Consider the following 25,481-nt stretch of genomic DNA (forward strand, 5'->3'; position numbering starts at 1 on the left):
TTCATTTTCGCCTTATTCCTCCCTCTACCTGCACTTCTGTAAACAATATATGACCCCTCCTGTGTTTATCACAGCGTGACCCCACACTTCTACCCACACACAGAGTGGGGCCTGGGCACTGTGACAATGAATTATTTGCAGTGAGGCAGTAGGGTGGATATTGTGGGTGTAGGGGTCATCATGAATAATTACTTCCTTGCCCATATATAACAACAAAAAACATATTTTCTCTACCTGTCTTTTCACTGCTCACTCCTCTCCTTCCAAGCTATTTCTTCACACTTCCCTAATACTTATTTCTTATCTGTCCTTAGTAAAAAACAAAACATAATCCACAGACAAAGCCTATTCTTCACTCTTATTTTCACATGTTTACTGTATTTCTCTCCTTGCTCTACCTGCTGAGACCATAAAATCTGGATTTCTCACCTTCCACCAATCCTCGTTTGAGTCATCCATCACCATAACTCTGTCACCAGGCCTGTAGGGAGGTAGAACAAGAGATAAATTATAGGAGGGAGGAAAGGTGGAGAAAAGGGTGCTGTGTAGATAAAAGGATGGGAGACAGAAATAGAACAGAGTGGTGAAAGCAAATAATAAAGAAGAAAAAAAAATAAGAAGCGTGTAAAAAGACAAACAAGTAATAGAAAACACTAAACAATGTTAGGGATGTCATCCATATATCAACAGCCTTACTGACACAAATTTATGTCATATATCGGGGACATAAATAAACAATATTTCAAAAAAGTAAGGACACAATATACATGAAAAGGACATGAGCAAAAAAGAAAATTGCGCACATGTATAAAATCTATCTGTATATTATGCATGTAATAAAAACAGTCCTTTACTCTATATTTTCTAAATGCATAGAAAAAGAAAAGCATAACACTTGTTATCTTTTTGGTAAGCTGTTGAACAATAATGTTATACTGGGGAATTACATCTTTTATTATAGTTTTTACAGTTTAGCGATTCTGTATGTATTAGATGCCAGGGTCTGCATGCTTACTGCTGTTCACCTCCCCTCCCTTCCCCAGCAACTTTATTAACGGTGTGTTTCTGAAGCAGTGTGCAAGGACACTTGTCAGAGTTATTACTAATATTTATTTATATATCACCGATATATTACACTGTACTTTGCAGAGTCCATAGTCGTGTTAGAATTTGTCTCTAGAGGGATGCAATCTAGTCCAAGGCCGTTTTAGGAAGGGTGGCACCAATTAACCTGCCAACACATTTGACAGGTTCAGAGGGAGAACATAAAAACCCCTTACAGCTTGTTTCCAGATTGGAGACTTGAATCCAGAAAGCCAAAAGTGCTAGCCAATGAACCACCATTCCACATTGCATATGAAGATTATAATGGTAAAGGAACTGTGGAACTTGTTATATGGTCTTATGCTCATAAATATAATCTAATATGGCTTAAACTATGACTATGAACTGAAAAAAAATATATAAAACATATAAATATGGACCCAAAAGGATTCGTTTGTGCAGCAAATATTTTATACTTTCAACCATGGAAATTTGTATTTGTTTATGCTTAATGGTAACCCCACTACCACCTCTACCAAAAAATATTTATCTGTTTAAAACACATCTGTTTAGTAAAAACACTTTTTTTTTTTTACTAAAAGTGTTATCCTTTAGTGGATAACTGAAGATATTATGTCATGCTGATTTTGGAAAATAATAGTTGGTTGTTATCAATATATAATAAAGTAAAATATTTTACTGATGGAAAAGGATGCAGAAATTACTTTATCATTGATAAAACATTTATCTAAGTTTCAGGTTCAGAGGCAGTCAGTTCCCCATCTGGATTGAGTTTATAGGTTCCCCCCATGTTTGCATGTTTTTCTTCCAGGCATTTTTTTTTCACCACATCCTTTATTATTATTATTATTATTATTAATATTATTATTAATAATAAAAAAAGGATTTATATAGCACCAACATATTATGCAACACTGTACACTAAATAGGGGTTGCAAATGACAGACGAATACAGACAATGACACAGGAGGACGAGAGACCCTGCCCCGAAGAGTTTACAATCTAGGAGGTTGGGGAAGTAACACACAATAGGAGAGGAGATATGTAGATATCTAGTAGATTGGTAAGTAAGTTTAAAAATGGGTTTTGAGTGCTTTTTTAAAAGAGCAGAAAGTAGGAGCAAGCGGAATAGGATAAGAAAGACCATTCCAGGTAGTTTGGGCAGCTCTAGAAATGTCTTAGAGCCGTGCGTGTGATGAGGTTATGAGTGAGGAAGTCATTAGTAGGTCATTGGAGGAGTGGAGAGAGCGGCTAGGGGAGTTTTTTTTTTATCAGGTCAGAAAGGTAAGTGGGACCCATGAACTGTGCTGGGATTTGAAGGCAAAGCACGGGAGCTTAAATTTGATTCTAAAGTGAAATGGAAGCCAATGAAGAGAACTACAAAGAGATGCAGTGGAAGAGGAGCGGAGGGAAGAATGGATGAGTCTGGCTGCAGCAATCATATTAGATTATGGAGGAGAGAGTTGGGTTAGTGGAATACCAGAGAGGAGGAGGAGTTTGGTGGTCCGTGGGGACAGGTAGGGGCAGATTTTGGAGATGTTGTGCAGGTGAGAGTTACAGGACCTGGAAATGTTCTGAATTTGAGGGGTAAATGAGAGGACAAAATCAAAGGTGACTCCAAGACAATGTGCCTGAGGGGAGGGACAAATAACAGTGTTGTTAACAGTTATGAATATGTCAGGGGGAGATTTGGAAGGTTAACTGGCTTCTCCCCCAAATTACTCTAAGTTATGGTAAGGACATTACTTTGTGAGCTCCTTTTGGGGACAGTTATTGACATAGTTATATCATGAGCTGTAAGGCACTGTGGCAGATCTATATTACCACATAAATAAATCAACCTATTAAACATTCTTTTATAGAATGGTAATTATAATTATTATTTATGTATGAGTCAGTGGCAAATGGTACAAGGAACCCAGCAGCATAATGTGGCTAGGAGCAAGATTTTAATAAGTTGCAGTTTACATTAAGATAAAAGATCATTTAAAGCTTCGGCAGGTAAATCACAGGTTAGAAGGACACAGTATCATGCACTTACTGCAGGGGAAGATCGTTGATCTCTTGAGGTAGGAACTTGTATAGAGCCACATAGCAATACATGGGAGATATCTCCTTTCTTGTTCTGCCAGTTGACGCCAAACTCTGTACACAAAGACATGCTGGTTAATTGGATGAATCCGAAGTAACAAATCCCTTTTGGCTGCCAATTACTCACCGACATGCTGCGCGTATCTTCACTTATGCTGGCCTCATCTGCAAACACTGAGAATAATGAACATATCAGTAAGATCACAGTCAAAAGTGTTGACTGCATAGAGAAGACAGGAAGATGGAACTGAAGGATTGGAAAAATGAGAAGAATGGAAGATGTTGGAGATATCACACCCACCTGGGTGACTTGGGCTTTCTTCACTGCTTTGGATGCTACCCTCTGGGTCATCTGTTCGTTCCTCTCTCTCACTCTGCAAATGGTATTACTTACAATAAACTTGGCAATTTTAAAATCTAGTGACGACAGATAAACTTGTCCTTAGTTAGAATTTATTGGTGTTAAAGTGGGATTTCACTTGAGAATATAAGTCCCTGTTTTACTGAGAAGCAGATTTACATTAATTTCCCTAAACACTAGCCAACTTCCAACAGCTTATAAACAATAAGCACATACATACATCTGCTGGGATAAAATGTATTTCATTCTTGCATATTTCTATGTAAGTGAACTGTAATAAAATAAAAAAAGGTAACCAGTCACATGCTAAACCTTTGCTACTAATAAGATTTTTTTTTTTCTGCAAACCCCTCGTGTAAAAAAAAGATGGGCCAAAAAAAGGTAAAGGGCCTCAGCAAAGGGAGAGTGAAAGACCCAATCAGAAGGCAATGTGAGTTATGTGGTATGTAATATTTCATTAAAACGTGAAAAACATTTATTCAAAAAATTATTCAAAACAAAATACAAATCCAATAAAGATGTATACATAATAATCAACACTGGACAGTGACGTTTGTGTAAGTTCTGACCTGTTATATTTAAGGTTGTATATGGTGTTTGTATACATGGTATGTTCCCTGCAGAAGCAGGTATCCCGCGAAACGTGTCTGAACTTATACAAACATCACTGTCCAGTGTTGATGATTATGTATAAATATTTATTATTATTTGTACTGTGATTTTAATACTTTTTTGAATAAATGTTTTTGAAGTTTTAATGATGTATATTGAAATATTACACACCACAAAACTCCTTGTCTTCTAATTGGGCCGTTCTATCTCCTTTTGCTGAGGCCCTTTACCTTGCTTTGGTTGATGTCATTTAAACTAGTAGGCGGTTGATTGTAACCAGCTGGGAATTAAGGAATCTATACAATAAGGATGGGCCTTTATGTCTGAGTGAGAATGTCACCCAACAACATGATATAGTTGCACTCCCTGCCTTCCCTGTACTTATTATTTATCTTTCTGAGCACAGTACAATCCTGCTCTGTACACTTACCAGGCTGCGTGTGGGGGACTCAGATACACTGCTACATGTTGAACGATTCAGATGTGCTAATGATGTGCCATAGCGCAGTGTCTCATACACAGGATCAACTTTTTTTGGAGCAGCTAAAGAGGAAGAGATAGGGGGGATGAGAGACGTCATCGCAGAGACAAATATACTCCTAATAAAAGACGTGATACATCTGGGTACAAAGAGAATAATAAATTTGTATGCAGAACAGCCAGTGCCATGATAGTTTTAGGCAGCAGAGCATACATTCCCTTTAGTAGGACACAATTAAAATTTGTAAATTCTTTTTTAAAAGTTGTATGAAAAGCAGAAATGTTTATTTACTATATGAACTAACAATTAAAAAATACTATTTTTTGTGCACCAAAAAAAAAAAAAAACACATTTAAAAGGAAGAAAAGGGAAAACTGTGAGTGCAATACAAGGGTGACTTCCATGTCATAAAAATGTACACGTGTTTTTCCGTGCTAAGTACAGTAAAGTGCAATTCTTAAATCAACTTAAGCCTTTTGGTATTTTTTTTAAACTGCTACAATATAATAATATCCAAAGGAAGTAATAATACTGAAGACAGGATATGAGTTTGATCTCCAATAAGCCACCTCATTTTCTCATCTCTTTTTCTGTTGCCAAAGATTTCTAGGCTACAATAATCTAAAGCCTGTACTCCTGACATATTATACTGTAAATCATTCTACAAATGGTAAAATGTGGTGATATTGTTGAAAACTCAGGTCTGGCAGGAGCTTTGTGTGAGACTAAAGCAGTAGGTATAGGTGCACAATATGTGTATCACTCAGTCCAAAAATTGTACAATAATAGCAATAGATATTGTTCGGAAATTGGTCTGTCATGAACCTTGGAATGGAAAAGTCACCACAGTTGTGGGTACATGTGCACAATTAATGTGAGCCACACATTTCAAAAATTGTAATAGGGATACTAAATTAGAAGTGTCGGATCTGGTAATCTGGCATAATCAACAGTCAACAGCAGAAGCAAATACAGAAACAGCTTCTTCATGTTGCTTCATGAAAAAAATACAAACTGTAATATGGATATTATGATAGAAGAAGTGACAGTTCTGGGGTTTCTAGGAGGGACACAACAGTAACTCTGGAGGTAACAAAAGCACTTTGGTAGGGTTGACATGCTGAAACTTTTAAAATATTTTTTGGAGGTAATTTGGAGAATTTGGAGGCAAATGGCAATGATGGTCAAATCAAAGCAGAATATGTGGCAGGTATATTTAGAAGCTAATTCCAAGTAATTGATGAAATAGGTGATTTACTGAAGAAAGATAACATTTTTTAGCCAGATATGTTTGCATTACTGTTTTTCTAGGTTTTAGTCCACTTATTTTCCAGTCTCTCTGTAGCTACACTTCTCCTACACTTCAACTACTGTTTCAAAAATATGAGCCTGAGTATCACTATACAGAAATCCTGGAGGAGATTCTGATGGTCTTATAAATTATGATGGTCTTATGATATAAATATCATGTAAGTTAGCCAGAAATGTTAACTTTAGCAACAGCTTTAGGTCATATAGACAGGCGGCACATTATTATATACAATGGTTTATCACTTACCAATTGCAGGAGATTCTTTGGGGCTGGAAAGTGGCTCATGGATAATGAGAGGAGAGCTGAAGTTACGCCGAAATGATGTGGACTAAAATGAGAAAAGTATTAGACAGGAACGAAGAGGGAAGGGTAGCATAATAAAAGGGAAAAACAAAGCAAGTGACAGATGTCTTATAAGTTAAATAAGAATTAATCATAGAATCTTACTGTTTTTCCCAGACATTGCTGGTGTGACACTTCTTCTGAACACCACAGATGGACTCCAATCTTACACATTTTACAACGCAAGCCTTGCTTGGAGTTACCTGGATATTGGAGAGAATGGTGTTAACTGTATACTGTAATTATCCTAACAGATTAAGATAGATTGACATGTAAAAAAAAAACTATAAATTAACAGGAAGTCCCTACTACCAAAAAAAGCATAAAATACTTTTGTTATATCAATAATATATTCATGTTATTGGTAATTACACAACAATATAATGAATAGATAGGCAGATATACAGATAGTACAGATCAGCAGTCATCAAACTTCCCAGTCATTAACACACTTCCAATAATTATTGTTAGAAAACGAGCGATTACGACTGATCAACGATTATGCACGATTATATTTGAACAATCGTAGTGTGCACAATTCTGTACATGTTGTAACGATACGATCATTCAAATCCACCAATAGTGTACACACGCTAGAAACAATCGTTTGAACGATGCAGGGAGTGACATGTACAGGAGAAAATTTATTGCAGAAACATGCACGATCACTGAACGACTTTACACACGATAGATAGTGAACGATCGTCAGCCAATCAGATCCGCTGTGACAGTCGTTCATTTCCAACAACAATCCTTGTTCATTGGTGTTGTTGGTCACCTTTTTTGTGAACGATTTTCTGCAGATCAGTCGTTCGTCGTTTGTTTCCAATGATAATTATTGGAAGTGTGTACACAGCTTAAGAAGTGGGTGCCAGGCACTAAAATGCAGAGTGTTCCATCATCCAGCACTGTATCTCTTGGTGTGATTTCCAGTCAGATGCAATTTACAAAGTTCCACGCAATGAGCTTGATTTAATAAACCTCCCCAAGGCTGGAGAAGATACATTTTTTCACTGAAGCTGGGTGATTCAGCAAACCTGGAATGGATAAAAGTGATTTGCTATTTGTTAATCCTGGACCAGATCCATTCCAGGTTTGCTGGATCACCCAGCTTTACTGATGAAAGTTAATCTTTTCTAGCCTTAGAGAGCTTTAAGAAATCCTCTCTACACCAACAATGGGCTTTCTTAATTCCGGTAACACCAAAGATGGAACTTTTTCCCCATATGGTAACAATTGGGCACTATTCCTCCCTCACTGACAATAGTGCCCCACTCCCCCTATAGACATTAATGATGAGGTATCTCTCCTCTGGCTGATACCAGCCATGGGGCACCATTCTCTTACTGACACTAAATGTGAGACACACTTTCTCTCACGCCAACAATAAGTCACGTATTATTCCCACTGACCACCAAGTTTTTTTTCCAAAGTATCATTACACAACGTTATTTTTTACTTTAGTTTGTGTTCTTTCAAAACCAAAATTAATCCATTCCTGCATGATATAAAATTTAACAAACACTTTCCCTGGGGTTTCGGAAAATTCACCACTACTAATAATCTCTCCCCATATGCCATATTTGCTTTCTCTCTGAACATTGCATTTTCTAAAAGCCACTTGACAGTTCAGTAATCTTTGAATTTTAAATCTCTACTTAGATCAAATCTAACAGAAATATATCTCTAAACCAGAGACCATGGTATAAACTCCTAACACAGCCACAGTTTTCAAGTTCTGGAGTCTAAAGTGTTCCTTGACATCAATTTTTGCTGTTTTATCTTTGAATTGTACCTATTGTAGTTTCAAAATAAAATACTGTTTAGCATAAAAGGATTTCAGGTTTTGTTATCCTGAACTTTGTTTTCAGGATCCTCAGGATTACAAAAGGTTTTAGCACAACACAAGGACTTGTAGCTTGATGTTGAGAACAAGTCTCCTATTGTAACTAAAGGTCCTTCTTTCCTTTTCTATCCACATAAGCCAATATACTTTAGGTTTAGCTAAAATATCCTTGGCTGCCATTCTCACCCGCATAAGCAAAGCCTAAACTAGAACTCAAATTTCTGTTTTTCTGCATCTCTCCCTTGTGTGTCTTCACAACCCCGTGTTCTGTTAGCATTTCTTTTTGTAGGCCTATATTACTTAACAACCTTTAAAGATATCAGTCCTTGGACAGCTTGTCATCAAGGTGTCAGATGTGCCATTTGAAGCCCTAGATAAGATTTCACACCTGTGTTCAGTTCTCCCAAAAAGTGATCTGGGTGTGAGGTGCAGTAAACAGCTATAATGTAGTGTATATAGATGTCAACAGTAGCATTGGCAGTTAGATTTTGCCATGTAATTGTATTGAGCTTCATTATTATGTAATTAGGTTTGTTTTTTTTACTTTCTTTCTAAATATACCATTTAAATTCTTTAGTTTCTCCTATCATATAATAACATCTTCTACATATGGCAAGTACACACATTTATTAATGTTTTTCAGCAAGAAAACTACTTTTTAGTCAACAGGAAAAAAAACAGAGCAAAACGAGAGCAAATTAACTTCTTATTGCACCAACATGACTAGTTGTCATATTTAGCTGATAACTTCACTTCAACTTCATTACTTACCAAGACATTGACATGGTACAGTAGTGTTACAAAATAAAGGTTCTGAGTTCAGTGGATTCTTTCCTGCAATGAATCAGTGACTTGATAAGTAAAAAGCTTTCTTATGACTCCTAGCTATCCTGTAGCAGATGAAATCCACAAGTAGACAGCATGGATGTGTCATTGGCTTTTTTCGATTCAAAAATGGGAATAACTTTATAATAGTGGATGTAAAGAAATGCAGAGGATGGCAGGGATTGTAATAATATTGCTGTATATGGAGGGAAAGAAAGTACGGAAGGGAAGGTATTAATCTAGATGTACAAGAAGAAAAGGGAAAGGAGAACAGTGAAGGTAATAATGTGTTGTGTAATAGGAAGAGCGATGAGGGACATGGGAGTGTTAATGTGGTTGTATTGGTAGAGAGGAAGTAGAGGTCAGTAAATTTATTATTGCTGCTATAGACAGCAATATAAATAGTAATGTGACTAGCTGGACATGCACAACCTCACTTGCATTCATTTCCAAACCTAGTACTACCCTACATGCGTGACCCTATGTCCTAACCACTGCTACACCATGCTCAGTGCCCCAGTATAGAGAGGCCCATAGCTGTAAGAAGTAGGTGCAGGGCCTACATGACAGGGTGCTAGGCCTAGCGCAGAGGTGTTAAGGGGTTAAGAAAAGGTAGTGATGCTGGAGGGGGCTGGGCTAGTATAGAACGTGGGGTAGGAGGAGATTAGGAATAGGAGACGTTTTAAAGGGCTCGATGAAAGTGAGAGGCCCTCTTTTGGAAAGAAAAAGTTTCTCACCCACTCGCCCCTTCTGTTAGGGTTAAAGTTGAAAGTTTGGTTAGTTTTAGAGGTTGGGGTCTTGGAAGGCAAGGATCCAGTGCATTGGAAAAGTGATGGATTTTGGCAGGGGGGATCCTCTTTGGTGGGGTCTCCCCTTTATGGTGAACGGATGATTATGGCTCCTGAGGCGGTGCAAAGCGGCTAGGGGCCAAGGTGGAGATGCTGGAAGAGTTCAATTTTTGTTGGGTGCGGATTTTTCCTTCTGAGACCTGCAGCCTGGTTGTTTGGGTGTATAATTGGGAGTTTGATAACATTTTAGATATTGTTGTAATGGTTATGTATTATTAAAAGGGGAATCAGTTTGTTGGTTAATTAACCACCTGGGCGTTACATTGATGTCTAGATTTCTGTACCAAAAGCGGTACACTGTTTTTCATGAAATTTTTTTTTTAAATTGTAGACCTGTAACTTACAGAAATATGTCCGAACAGGGTTCTTGTAGATATTATGAATATAAAAAAAGTTTGAAACACACAATCATGTAAAAAAAAAAAATACTTTTAATAAAATTAAATAAAATACACAAAAATCAGCTTAAACAAGAATACATAAATAAATGAAAAATACTGAAAATGCGATAATTCGGTATACTGTATAGTAATATATTTTTCTAAAACACCTCCCTAGTGTCCAACAGTCCAACGTCATATATTTTGTAATATTTTGTATTGGATTGGATACAGGACTTTGTATTGAATCCAATACAAACGACAGGCGCACGCACGGACATCATCAGGAATCGCCGAGGGACGTGTACGCGAATGCCGGGTGTTCTAATTCTTTCCAAACTTGTGTTGGTTTAAAGTGTTAAATTTTTTGCATGGAAATTTATTTTAGATTGTAGGCTATAATTCACCGAAATACTCAATAATTACTTATAATTCACCTAATTACCGCATAACTCACCGAAATATGTCAAATAAAACATAAAAAAAAATCTTAAAAAAAAAGTTAAAAAAAATAGTGTATAATGTAATGTACCTATACAGTAGCTTATATAATATATATATATTACAATTATATATATACTATATAAGGATTTCTTTGTATTGTACTCAATACAGCTTTTTTGTATTGAGTTCAATGCAAAGGATTTTGAATTTCCCGCCCCGCCTCCCGCCCGCACGGAGGTTATGACAATGGTGTTGGTAAAGGATGGGCTAGAAGGTCCGAGCTACCCTGGTCATGACATACACAACCCAGCTAGGCACTACTCCACCTTAGCATGCAACCTCACGCACCTCTATTGCACTGACATGTCCATTAAAAAATTCATACTTCTCCACTGAATTGCACTTTTCTACTCTGTGTTACTAAACAAGCAATGATGTAAAATAGTTTTCACCTATTATTACCTAAATATACCAATGAAAGTGACTTGTATTTGTTCATCCTAACCAATGCTACACATTGCCCTAGTTATCACAATACATTTACATAATTCATTGAATTATTATGTGGCTTCACCCACTATCCAAAATGCATTATTCCTGTTTATGGTATTTAAAAAACTAATATTACTAGATAACCCACTGTATACTTTTCCCCCCCTACACATACTTCTAGTAAATTCTTGTTAATAAGCCCCAACAACACTAACCCACCTTCATGGACTTTTTATATAAATATAATAATATTTCGAAATAGGATTATTTATATATTAATAAATAGAATAATATTATTCTAAAGAGTAAGAGTATATTTGGACAGGTAAAGAATCATATGAAAATGAATTCTACTATATTTTTAGCTGATCTGAAATAAGGCAACAAGATGAAAGTTTATCATCTCACTGATACCCTCTGGCCCTTCAGCAATTACCAGATTTACTATATAACCACTAAGGGCCTGAAACTTGGTCTGATATCATCTCGATCAAAAGTTCTGAGAGACTGAATTCTGTATCTTTAGATAGTTTGCCCTCAGTGTATTTCAGGTATATATATCTCTTCAAGATAATGAAAAGTACAGACAATTCTTTTCTAGGAGCTGTCATGATGAAGCGTTATAGAGTGGCTTATTATCACAAATCGGATATTTCTGCCACTTGTCAGAGCAGTTCTAGACAACCTCCTTGAATGCCTAGGATGGCCAGCCAAGTCTTTGGAAATATGACACTTACCGGTAAAAACCTTTTCGGTACAGAATGTCACTGACATGAGTAAGACTATGCAAGGTGTGCAGCTCGGATATTTCCTTTTTTAAAGAGTAACTACCATCAAATGTGAACATTTTGCTTGGTAACTTGTGCAGGATGAATGGCCTATTTTCCTAATTGTTTTAACTTTCAGTCTGCATTTTATTTATCTCCTCCTGACTGCACTTCTGAAAAAATCCCAAGCGTCCTAATCCCAGTGTGGCCAACTAAGCATCCAAATGTGTTTTCATTGTTCCAGGAAATGCCTTCTTGTGCTGGTTAAAAAAATATGAGCCCTTTATTCATCTACTTTTAGGAAAACTTTTGGCAATATTTTCAGCATAATATTACTGTTTCATATTGATAATTTTAGATAAAGCCTAATGTAGAGTTTAATTAAAACAAACATGTACTGTAACACCTAAATATAGGCACATTTGCTCCTTTGGTTTTCCTTTTTCCAGCGCTGATGATTAAGGATATAGTTTTGTTTCTTCCTCATAAGAAAATGTTTCTTAAAAAATAACATTATAAACTTTTTTCAGCTTTATTCCTTATAAGCTCCAGATGTAAAAGTGATTTCTTTCACAAAAAAAAATCTGTTGTAAAGACAGAAACATGAATTGAATCTCTTTGGCTATTCCTAATGGGAGAATCAGTTTGAAGCTCTACTTCTTTTTCAGTAAAGGCCCTTCCTTACCGTCATGAAAGAAATTGTGTTCTAAGTGTGGTGTGTTAAAAGTAAAGGTGCATTATACGCATTCAATTTTCATGAAACAAATATTGCATTTTTAGTGCATTTTCAGTGTGTTGCCATAGACTATATGCAGGTAAAAGATGCTCCAAGCAATAAAAATACTATGGACTACAATGTAACACAATACACAATATATAGAACATAACAGAGGATAATGAAAACTATTATAGTGAGGTTTTTGCATAGTTACAGAGTGATGTGTGAATACGCTCAATGCTGTTACCCCTTGTTTTTTGGCAGGACACAAGTTAGGCAAACATTTACCACTTAACAAATAGAAACAGGCAACTTTTAATATTAGTATGTAGTTGTGGCCTGAAATGTAGTGCAACTTCAGTAAAGATATATTTTAGGTTTTCCCCATTCTATATGCATTTTACAAGCAAGCCTGATGCAGTAACCTCCTAAAATTGGATAATGAGTCTTGTACTGACTTATTCTTTAAATATCTATTTGTAAGCTTGATTGCACAGGGTCCTCCTGTGTCATACTTTGTACATATTGCATATGAAGACTTCTCATTTGCAAACCCTGTTTATTGTACAGCACTGCATAAGATGTTGGCATTATATAAATAAAATATGAAAATAATTTGCAGATGTGGGGCAGGCAGGTTTTTTTTGCAATTACATCCAGCATACCAAGGTTTTAAAATGTTAAAGAGCATTACAATAGATTTACTGTACTAGCTATTAATTTTTACATATATATGTTACTATGAATATTGTTTAGACCTCATACAAATGTTTGTTGTATAGTATTTGACAGTTGTCTGACACCTACCAACAATGATCTGATGACATAGGTGACAGGGGCACTGCTTCTTGAAGACGTGGTCCTGGAAGCTGTGTGTACGGACCGGCTGTAGCACAGATAAAGGCTTATGATGTGAATGTGGGGACTGTTCAGGTTGAGGTGGTGGCTCAGTAGGGACAGGAGGAGGAGAAGGAGGTGGCGGAGGTACTGGTGGTCCAAGGAGAACATCAGAAGATATCTTTGCTTCATTGTTTGGTTTCTGGAAAAAGTTCTCAACGCTCTTGCTCCGAAGGATGGTCTTCAATGAGATGGATCGTCGGAAACGCTGTAGCTGAAGAAAAAAAGAAGGAATCTGATAATACTTGAGGATACTTAACAGAAGAATATGTATAGTGACAAGAAAAAAAAGAGAAGTAAAATATTCCAATAAGTAGAGGCAGGCAAAATGATCAGCGGAATATGTATTCATCCTATCTCTATGTAGCCTTGTGAAACAATTTGACATTGGCTCTCTGCCTGCAAGGAGGGTCAAGGGGCACTCAGGATAAGAAAATACTCAGATGGAAAGTGACAGACCCTGCAGAATGGTGACAGGGTATAGAGTGGGTATAGGGAGGAAAACCAATGCCCAGGGCGTAACGCAGGCAGAAAAAAATCCCCCATGGCAGACAGCGAAAAGGAGTGAAGCAAAGGGGGGAAAAGGGAGCTGAAAATAGAACAATGAAAAACCAGACAATGGGAGGTGTCTCCCCTAAGCTTATATACACAGAGTGAAATAGAGATGGACAGGAGCCTAAAAACACAAAATTCAGATGCTAGACTAACTAGGGTGACAACAGCTAAATCCACAATACTACATTCATAATCAGATCATATTAGATGAAGTTATGACTACCATGTATTGTGTTGAGCACAATACTGGCTCACCCAGGTGCATCTACTATCAGACCGGGTAAGTCATCCGTCACTCAGAACTAACCACCTTGTGGTTACCAATATTGTAATAAATGTTCTTTAATCTATCCATGACCTCCCTGTTACTTTGTCAACTCCTTTTCATTAAACCTACAAGTGCTGTCCTCCTGACACTCGGATGCTTTACCTCAACTAAGAGGATAATACACTGGAAATACATAAATCACTAACAATGGTGAACCTATAAAACCTCTCCTATAAAATTAAAGTCCAACCACCATACTTCATTATCTCCCACTTATATATCAGGGGTACATGAACCCCATATACCGCATCCTCTTGCACGCTACACAAATCTGACCGCTACCTATCAGGTATGTGATATGCACGTTGACTCTTACAATTTCTACTATGATGCACCTATTTAATCTCTCTAATCTGTTCTTTAATTTATATGCTTGTGTATTGTAATATGTGTTTAATATATAGTCCTGTACCTCATGTCTCAGAAACCTTCCAATGAAGAAGCCAAATAAAGGTGAAACATGTCAGGATCACAAGACTATTCAGCCTCTGGAATATCTCCAATCTATTTATTTAATATTGGAACTCTGTCTAAAAACATTCTTGCTAATACAAAAACTACAACTTTACTATGACTTTATCATATTGATTTATGCTCGAATAAACCAAATTGAATGGCTTTGCCAAAAAAAATGCTTTATTTGTTGTTACTGACTCTAAGGGAAACAAATTCCTTGTCCACCATTAAACACAATGTAAAAATAAGGCCCAACAGGTATCAAATTAAGCAGTCTGGTTGCAATACTTACTTTCAGTTTGGTGCTGGGATCTTTTGAATACCAAAGCAATAGATAGATCATTGATAATATAAAAATACTTCTAAATCAGAGGACAATTTAAGTATAAAACAATTGTATTTTGATTGTAAAGAAAAATAAGAAAACACATACCACTCTACACCACTCCACAACACATCTACATTATTGACTACCCCAACATTGGAGGAGGGTACACAATCTTGTTTTAGCAAAACTGTAGGACCTATGGGTGGGAACTGTAGAATTTATGTATCACCATAGAGTTGTAATAGTCCTCATTGCATGAAACAAAATCTACACCCACATACTGGAGGGGAGAAAAAGAAAGCAATTCAGTTTGGTGACCATTGGAGCGGTTTTTCGCCACCAATATATGTTGTCAGCCTTCTGGGCCACATGACTTCCAGCATCACTTAACCCATTTCCTAGAGTTACTTCAAAATTTACTAAGGCTTCATTCAGATGTTCCTGATTGACCCTCCATCTGATGGTACCTGTCTAGTTCTAGGTCTGTTCTAGGCTAGTTTTAGATGTCTGTAAAGATGGTATTCTGACCACCACTTTATAGAGGAATAGAACGGCCACCAATGTAAGAGGCATTCTTTCCACTAACCTTTTACAAAGGGTTTCTTAAGACATGAACATATATTTTAAGAGTTCCTATGGGGTGAAACGCTGGACTACAGGGGAGTGACAAGCCTCCTGACCAAAGCTATCTACCGCATCAAAAAACTGTAAGTTTGAACCAAGCCCTAGGAATTATTACACAGTATTTATATAGCACAAATATATTACACAGCACTTTACAAAGTCCATAGTCATGTCACTAGCTGTCCCTAGCCTAGGCATATGTCTGTAACACAGTCTAAGGTCAATTTTAGGAAGCCAATTATCTTAACCACATGTTTTTGGAATATTGGAGGAAACCCATGCAACACAGGGAGAACCAGCAAACTCCATGCAGATGGTGTCCTGGTTGAGATTTGAACCTGGGATCTAGCGCTACAAAGGCCAGAGTGCTAACCACTGAGCCACTCTCAGTGCAAGCTTATTTGGATTTACCAAGAGCGATGTAGCATAAGAACCTAGCTAAACACTCCATTTAACTATATCCATCCAGATAGGTCCTCACGCTACACGCTATACACTACTAAAGTACAAACCCAAGGGAGAGTATAAATAGATTATAACTGCAGTGGCCAGCATTGATTTCAGGTTATGAGTTACATTCCTCTATACTGGAAATAACGATAACAGTTTTCCCAAGAGTACTGAATCACTTCTACAAAGTACCAAAGGAATAACTTTAAAGAGTTTTTGATTTGATATATGTCTCATATTTCTGTTTCCTGTTCTTAACCCGATTTAAGGAAAGAGTATAGACTCATATAGCTTACCTTGTCTGTAGTAATATCTTAATTTATATGGGTTTACCTCAAAGTGTTATTGAACACCTAGCTATTCATATAATCCACTGTTTTGACCCTTGGATGTACAGTAGATATCACAATGTAACCTCCATCATCATGATTGTAAAGGGTTTTTTATACATCAGCATTTTAGAACAATAGAAAAAAAGAATAAATAGGAAAAAAAAAAAAAATGATTTCTCATATGTTACAATTAAAAGCATACCAAAAATGACCATATCTTCACCCTTTGCATGAAAAAGACAAAGAGAATTTATTTACATGCAGGGAGGAAAGAGGAATATTGGACACAGACTGTCTGCTTATATATGATACCTCTTCGTCTAGCCATGTCAAAGCACTTCTCTTTACCCAACAAGAATAACTGATGAAAAGTACTGCCCCTTATCATAGCAACTCCCCTTGCAGACAATGGACCTTTGCCAAGTGTGAGCTCAGTCTGAGCTTTAGATATCAGTATAGAAAGCAGATCACGCTGCCTTGCAGGCACAAAGAAAAAAAGGGTGGGAAAAAGACACTGTAGATTTCGATGAGGATGGTGTTGTTTTTTCATACAACAAATCGTAATTACTCATTTAGGTATTTGCCGAAAGACAAAATAGAGATTGAGGTACCAATTATTGAAAGAATATAAAAGCTACATGTCACCTTTCAGTGTTCTTAGGGTCTGGGAGGCTCGGTTAGGATAGCGCAGAGCAATATAAAGCCAACATTTTGCTTTTGTGTATTGAACTGAAAAAATTGTATTTTTCCCAAGCTCTAGATAGCACTCAAAAATTACCCCAGGGCTGACGGCAAAGGGCAGCACAAAACCAACCTTTTGCTGATTGCATCGTTCTAGAGAACTGTTTCTCTGAATATACTGTATTTGTCCAAAGCACTAGAAAGCATTCCAGTGTGAACAAGACATAAACGGCAAATGATGTATGGTCCAGATCTGACAGATAATTAGCACTATTTATCAATGTGTCTACAAGAAAACTTTTCCTGGTTAGCAGAAGTAAATCAAAAAATATTTTTTATATCTATTACAGCATGAGAAAATTATATGGGATAGAGCAATAGAAATTGATCTTAATAACATGCTCAAGCTACCAGCAGCATTACAAATTTACTGATTTGGCTAAAAGATAATCTGGGTCAAATACTTGTTTCAGAATTGAATGAAATGAAAAAAATTGGCGGTTATAGAATAAACTCTGTGCACATGTCTTGTTTGAAAATGCAGAAAATTTATCTGCAACCCAACTAGTGCCAAGTACCCCAGGCCCTGCACGTCTGATCTAGAAAAATGAAAGGACAGTGGCTTTGCTGATTTTAGCAATCATTCCATAAATTATAGTATAAAATGGCAGTAAATGTTAAAGCTGATTTCCAGGCAAAATATCACCATTCCTTCCTAAAAATGTTTAATTTCTTGGTAATAAGATATACTCAACTAAATCTTCCATTCTAAACCCGAGTAGGACTTCTAATTTTGCAGATGTGCTTCCCTGGATAATCCCAGACAGTTCCTTAATTAAAATCTCACTGTTGCTGCATCCTTTTCCTGATTCCGAAAAGGCAATGCCATGGACAGCCAACATCCAAAAAAAGAATCTGCTTCTTGTAACAGAAGAATATAGAATACTTGGTAGCGGAGCATCGTATGACTGTGGCTTTGGATAAATAAAACAGGCATTTTTTAATGCCAGCGGGTGGGAAGCATGGCATGGATAAGGGAGTAAAATATTTATCCATGCTTTGTTTGTTGTTCTTAGCCAATCAGATTCTCCTTCACATTTTCCCACAATGCAATAAAAAATAAAAGTAATGGACTCCACAAACAAGAACACTTTTTCAGACACTGTAAGGAACAAGGCCCAAATAATCTAACTGGTGTCCATACAATATATAATTTCCATTTACTGGAGATTGAAGTATTCAGCTGGTGCTATGCTTATGATTCAGAAATGTCTGGGCCAATAATTCCTGTGTAGGAAGCTTCTGAATCGTTTATTATCCTCGATCATGAAATGCATAAATGGCTTCATCTTCAGGCTGTGAAAATAGAGGCTCGGAAATACAGAAGTAGAATGTAGACATACAAAAAGAAAATGAATTTAAAGGATTATAGAACACTTTTGCCAGGGCTGATTCATGGAATTAGGCTGCTGGGTTTTTTAGACGCTCATATTTATGAAGCTGAATATGCTCGCATCATATTCAGCAACTCAGCCAACTCCCCAATTCAGCAACAGGCAAGTGCAGTCTCCCTCCCATAGACAATGGAGACTCTTCAGAAAGATACTTGACAGGGTATGCCATAGGCAAAAGGTACAGTTATAATGGAAATGTTGGCTTCTGCTTCTGAGTGCCTTATTACCTTCCATCTCTGGGACTTGACTGTGTATGACAGAGCGTGGGATTTGCCTCTGTAATTACATAGCACACTATATCCTAACTAGTATGTTTGCAGTGGTCCTTGTGCACAACTTGTAATTACCCTGCCACACAGTCCTGCAAGTATTGCTTAGCTCTGACTCAGTATAGCACAGGTGCCGAGGTAAGTTATGTCTCTCAACAAAAATGTTATTTTCAATCATGCAGAATAATGTATAACAGTTTTCTTTTTTTTATTCATAGCTATATTAATAAAGCAGCAGCATACATTAGGTGCCGGTTTCAGGATATTTATTTTCAGCCTTGTTGCTATAATTTTTAAATCCATTGGCTTGCTTGAAAAATAAGTGTCCTTTGTTTAAAATAATGATTCATATCCTGGTGTGTTCACTATGTTAATCAATCCTGCAGAGGCTTTCTATTATGAATAAGTAGCCTAGCACACTGGAGAGAAGAGCCCCGGCTACTGGGGGAGTAGGGGATAAAGCAAGTAAAGCTTGCTTTAATGTTTCTATCTAGACAAACACAAGCATTTACACTGGCAGTGCAAGAGGACCCCCACTTTGGTAACTCACCAGCAACAGGGTTGCTGGAAAGGGCAAAAATATACCCCTATGTTGTCAGAACAGCAAGGAGTCACCCACATGTTGGGAAAATTTCTGTAGAATCTCGCTGTTAAGCTGAAACACAACACCTCTTGGTACTGGACTACAAAAGAAGAGACAGACTAATGATGTAGTAGATGGTGGGTGAAACCACATGAAGGGGCAGGGAATGCAGATATCCAACAAACCAAGAAGTGTTGGATCTTGGAGTTGCCCTTGGTTTTTGCCACACCTTTGTAAGATTGTACAAAAACCAAACCTTGGAAGTGGGAACGTCTTAATAGAAATAAATATAGGGCATGGTTTAAAGAGGTACAGTAAAAAAAAAAATCAATGAACTGTATATACAGCCTATGATTGCCACAGTCCTTAAAAAGCCAGTGTCAATGATAGACCCTTTGGTGATAAATCCACCCTTAGTTCATACCCCATTGACAGACCCCCAGTGCAGACCTCAGTAACAGACCCCCAGTGTCAGACCCATTGTGCAGACCTCACTCACTGAATTCCAGGCAGCCTATGCTTGGCTTTTTTATTTCTGCCTCTTTTTTGTGTCTGATCTCCCCCAACCCAGAACATGCTCTGGGGTCTTTTCTAACTGGTTCTATCACATACCAGCTTCGCGTGTTGGAACAAGCATCTTGGCATTTAGAGTTGGTATAAAGGTGGATTAGCGGAACCGCAAAATTAGGTTTAATTCCTGAGACAGTCTAATGGAAAATGGGAAAGTTAAGAGTTGCAAAATACAGTGCCTCACCTAACTGCAAACCCCTATCCCTATATTAATATAATAGAAAACTATCTCCTTTTGTTCAGCATGAGCAATTGCCTCAGCTATATTCATCAAAAGGGGGAAAGGTTACCTAAGAAGTTGTTTTTTCTACTTTTTACCCTAGGATGGGCAGTCAGAGAACAATTTTGTGCGTACAGTTACATAGAAGACTCTGGATCTGCTGTCACAAGCAATTAATGGACAATCAAGACCTTCATGGCAGTGATAATCTGCCTTGCTGTCAGTGCCATGTCCGATAGGGCCATCAGTGCAGCAGGAGAATTTGTGACTGTCTGCAGACAAAATGGACAACTCAATTTTATTGAAAAAAGTCAGGCATGAATAACAGAGGAGTACAGAAAACCTACTGAGGATTTCACTGACTAGTTTTAAAAAATGTAATATATTTAATCTATTTTACAAAGCAAAGACTAAACACTTTTCATTTTTGCTCTTCCTTTGGCTGCTATGGCTTACATCTGTGTAAGAATTTGTGGTGCTGCTAAAAATCAATCAAACCACTAAAACTCAAAACCTCTAATTTGTTTACAAATTAATGACTTATATCTTTATATTTGGGCCTGCTGTCTGACTGTTCCCAAATGTATTATTTAAGACTTAAGCCCTAGGCAACACATTCCTACTACAGGTCAACTGCAGCTTCTACTGTCCACTGGTCAAAGCAGTATTGCTCCTAAACCTGAAATACTTAATGGATAAGATTCAAACAGAAGTAGATTTAGCTAATGCTGTTTCTCTTACTGGTTCAACTACAATCATAAGTCATCGATAAAACCTGTAGTTCAAAGGATTTGTATATTTTCTATATAATCCTCAAAGCCATTTTCCCACAGCAGGGCCCAGCTTCCTATTTTATTGGTTAGGCAATAATGAATTTTGGAAAAAGACAAATCTATTTTTTGGCAAATCAGAATTTTTCACTTATATTACGGCACCTTTTTTTTTTTTAATAGAGCAGCCATCTTTATTCACTGTTGCCTATATGTTCATCCAAATGAATTTATATTCCATTCTGTCTCAGCTGGAACGCACCCTGTTCTACTATGAGGCTGAAGGCGCTGTCAGCAAATACACTGGCTTTTCCCGCACAGATACTCTCATTTATCACAGGTGACATAGTGTCAACCGGGACTATTCTAACGTTGAACTTAACCCTTCTTCTACCAGGAATAGCAAAGTAAGCCTTCCTTCAGCATTGAGGTTAATTGCCTGTGAACTAATGTAACAATATCTAAATAACACAGCTGCTGAGCTTTTCTTTTTCTATCCACGCATTAAAGAAACCTAGTTGAATGAAGGAAGTCAAGGCATTTCCCAATAAAAAAGTAAAGAACCTAAATCACACCTAAAACTATTTTAGAGCTAGTTTAACCTGCATGCAGCAGCTTTTTGTGAGGCAGGTGTAACAGACAAAAAAAAAAACCAATAAAGCATATACTGTATAAATGATAGCTTCCATCTGCCCTAATCCTGCCTATAAATTAGTGTTCAACCAGGGTTCCTCCAGAGTTTGCTAGGGGTTCCTTGAGCCATGAGTACATTGGAACTCTCAGGTCAGTATACCTGTCACCAAAGAACTTTTTGGCTATCTGTAAGAGTGACATTCTTCCCAATGGCCAGCAATGTAGATGGCATTCTTCCCAATGCCCTCCACACTAATGTACTGTGAACTGTGGATGTAGTAATTGTAGCAAGGGTACTCTGAAGACGTGAGAGTTATTTCCGGGGATCCCCTGTGTTTAAAAGGCTGAGAAAGTCTGCTCTAAATAATGAATTATTATACACAGGTAATATACCAGTAAAAAAGCACATGTTGGTTTAACCACATGTTTTTTTTGTGTGTGTCATTTGCCAACCTTCCTCGAGTTAAAAAGTGTCTGTTTTAAACTGAGAAGCATGATAAATACCTGTGAGCAGCTGAGACAAATATTGGAGTCTTGCTACCAGTTAATATATGGACCTAGGAATGCAGGATTTATCTCACTTAAATCTCTATTAAGCCTCTGTGATCCAGGACCCAGAGCAGGACTTATTAGGATTCTGAGAAAGCCAGAGATCAACCCCAGAGACCTGATTCACCAAGTGTAGATGAGAAATGTAAATAACACATGTACACTGTCTACAATCCTGACATTCAGTACTTCACAAAATTCATATAAATATAAATTAATAAATTCTATAGTGGCATAATGTAGGGTTGTAAACAAGCTCAGGATGTTGCAAACGGGAGCACACAGAAATTTTGAGGTTTTTCATTTTTTAGAAAACAGTCTTTTAAATGTAACAAAAGATATTATTATAATACTGTATTTGTGTTTGCAAAAATTAAAGCATATCTAACCATTAAACCTTATTATTATAGTAATCTAGGGAAAAACTCGCTTCCTGTCCTAGGATGGCTACACTCACTCTACTTTATCAATAGAGAGAGATTTGGTTGTCACCCCGAGGCTGCTGTAGTGATATCGACTACAAGTCTGTTTTCCTCTCTTCATTTTATTTACATGGACACGAAAATCTAATCTGGTTTATATTCATTTATAAAGATTCAAAAACACTTTTCAATTATAGAAACAAGAATTTAATTAAAATAGAGGTGGTATTTTATATCTATATGTGGAAGACATATGAAACATAAAACATTGGATACAAGAAAGATGTCCTTTATATTTACTGTTTAATATATCTTGCATCTATTATTCAGGATTCAGGAGTGTAGTGTACGTTGACGTGTGCTTTTAAAACGTGGCATTGCATTGTTAAAATATATTGAAGTGCTTTTTTTTTTGGAAAAGTGGAAAGATGACCTTTTCATAAGGTTATTAAGATATTATCTAAAACTCCTGGAACCTAGAAAGAACTGAGCAATTGTTTCCATTATTTATTTATGACAATATTTTTATTTTTAAAGACGATAGGGAGGTGAAAGGAAAGACCTTTTATTAGTATAGAAGATCCACTTTATTCATATGTGTCGCAGCACATTGCCATGTGCTATAGTGCGTTAGGATGTGCTACACAACAATACAACCTGCCCTACTTCCTTCAGCACCATGATGCAGCAAATTGGTGTGAACTGAATCTATAGAACATAATGCAGGTTGCCTTGTTCTTGCATTGTGTGTTTAGCAACTGCTAGTGCCCACTGGTGTAAATGGGTTCTCACATAAGGATGTAAATCCTACATCTAATTTTTTCAAAATCCGTTTTATTCCCCTATATAGTCCATATGTACCTATTTAAATATATGTAAGCCACTTATTACCTTCCAATTATTTTATAGTGATATTCTGCATTACTTGTTATAATGCTACTTGTATATACATACTGATTTTGCTGAATACACTATTCTGGCAGCAGAATAGCTATGTTCCATGTGAAATGATCACTAGTCCATCAGCATCCGCAGAACCCCCAAAGAATCATCCTTTAGAGTCTTTTAGCGCAATCCCAATGTTTCAAACCTAATCCAGCTCTTAGAGTGTACTCTATGGTTCAGAGAAAGAACTGGATTAGGCTCAAAGTTACCATTATATCTAGATACATTTTTGCCGTCTTTTTATATGGGAGTCAAATTATTTTTGCAAGGAATAATATTAATACTCTTCATTTTTTTGTATGTACAGTTCTGAGATTGAACCCTCCAGCTACACTAGCAAACGCAAGCTTTGCTATTTGACTGCCATGGTTAGGCATGCAGGTGATTTTTTTTATTTTCTTCTTGTACTAACCTAATATTTAATGGCAGATAATCATTTCATAAGGAAATCTGAAATTTCATCCACACCCTGCATGCTTTTTTCTCCTTTTTAAATACAGGCCCATTAAAATGATAATCACCTATCACCTTCTATAGGACGAAAAATACACTCTTTATATTGTTGCAGAGATTTTCAAGGATGCTAATAAATATGTATGCATGTTAAACCCTACAAAGAAAGCTTTTAGTTGGGGTATTTATAGCAGTTACTTATTTGAGGCAGACAAGAAAACCTTCTAAATAAAAATATCAGAAACAGTTTACATGTCTCTTGTATTTTTGCTTTAGCAGATGGGTTAGGATCTGGGGATTTTTTTGTACTATTCATTGAATTTTGCAATCATTTTGCACATTTCTCTAGTCATAAATAAGGTTTTTTTCTGAATTGATGTGTATCCCTATTTATATTCAGGGCTGGTTATTGTCTGGAATATTAAAGGATTAATTTGGCTGCTTGTATACAATATATTCAATACAGAGGGATTATATACTTCATAGAATCCATTTATCTATTGCATAGTACATACATTAACTCATGAAAACCAATTAGAATTCATCTTTACCTATACATTAACCTGACTGCTTGCTCTCGATTACTATGAACTGCACATTGCATTACTTTACTAAATCCAGAATAGATAAAAATCCCTATTAAAGGCAAACTTCAGCAAAGAGCTACATGGGCAATTAAATTAAATGTATGCGAGCCTGTTTCCTTGCTATCGTTTTGATCTTAGGTCATGTCAATGGGTGTTACTTTCTCGCATTTGAATGCAGGTCAGAAAAATCCATTTGACTTTAAATGAGCAGTACATGTGGCAGTTCAGAGGCTGTGTTTGGCCTGCCTAGCGTAGCATTCTGTTTCTTCGGATGCAGCTTTGTGTTCTTTTGAAATGTTTAAATTGCAGGCAGAGCTGGTCAAACACTACTTTGCTATTCAGACACATGCGTTTGTGTTCAAAAAGCATACGTTCATCGCTCATTAGGCTCATTATGAATCACAGCTCACTTGACATGCTTTAGTTAGGTATGAAATGTATCAGTTTTCATGTCTCTGTAGTTGGAGAGTAACAATAATGGGAAAATAGTAATTTTTTCAATGCAACTGGCAAATACATTTTTTTTCTTGATAGTTGTAAAAATATGACGAACAGGTGAGTTCCGATGGTTCAAATTTTCATTATTATATTATTATAATGTTGTGATGTTGGAATATGAATTCATGTTAGGATGTTGTTAGGTATTTTGCATGTCCAACTAGCGATATTGGCCTTCTGGTGGTATGGTTCCTGTGGCTCATGTCACTTAATATGTAAAACAAAAAAATACAGAACAAAAAATAATATTAATATACTGCAATAGTTAAGCCCCTTTCATACTCTATCACATT

At 36.7% G+C, this 25,481-nt stretch overlaps 1 protein-coding gene across 2 annotated transcripts in view; it reads right to left on the bottom strand.

The window, feature by feature from the left end:
• STAC2 (SH3 and cysteine rich domain 2) overlaps nucleotides 1–25,481 on the bottom strand; it is a 42,932-nt gene that overhangs the window by 9,386 nt on the left and 8,065 nt on the right. For both annotated transcript variants that reach the window (XM_072403997.1, XM_072403996.1), the window contains 8 exons: nucleotides 13,392–13,695; nucleotides 6,370–6,467; nucleotides 6,169–6,250; nucleotides 4,560–4,672; nucleotides 3,458–3,530; nucleotides 3,284–3,330; nucleotides 3,107–3,210; nucleotides 430–481 (listed from right to left, as the gene is read on the bottom strand). In XM_072403997.1, coding sequence (XP_072260098.1) covers nucleotides 430–481; nucleotides 3,107–3,210; nucleotides 3,284–3,330; nucleotides 3,458–3,530; nucleotides 4,560–4,672; nucleotides 6,169–6,250; nucleotides 6,370–6,467; nucleotides 13,392–13,695 — 873 coding nt within the window. The remainder of the gene's footprint in view (nucleotides 1–429; nucleotides 482–3,106; nucleotides 3,211–3,283; nucleotides 3,331–3,457; nucleotides 3,531–4,559; nucleotides 4,673–6,168; nucleotides 6,251–6,369; nucleotides 6,468–13,391; nucleotides 13,696–25,481) is intronic.

The sequence above is a fragment of the Pyxicephalus adspersus genome, chromosome 3 (assembly GCF_032062135.1).
Source record: "Pyxicephalus adspersus chromosome 3, UCB_Pads_2.0, whole genome shotgun sequence".
NCBI lineage: Eukaryota > Metazoa > Chordata > Amphibia > Anura > Pyxicephalidae > Pyxicephalus > Pyxicephalus adspersus.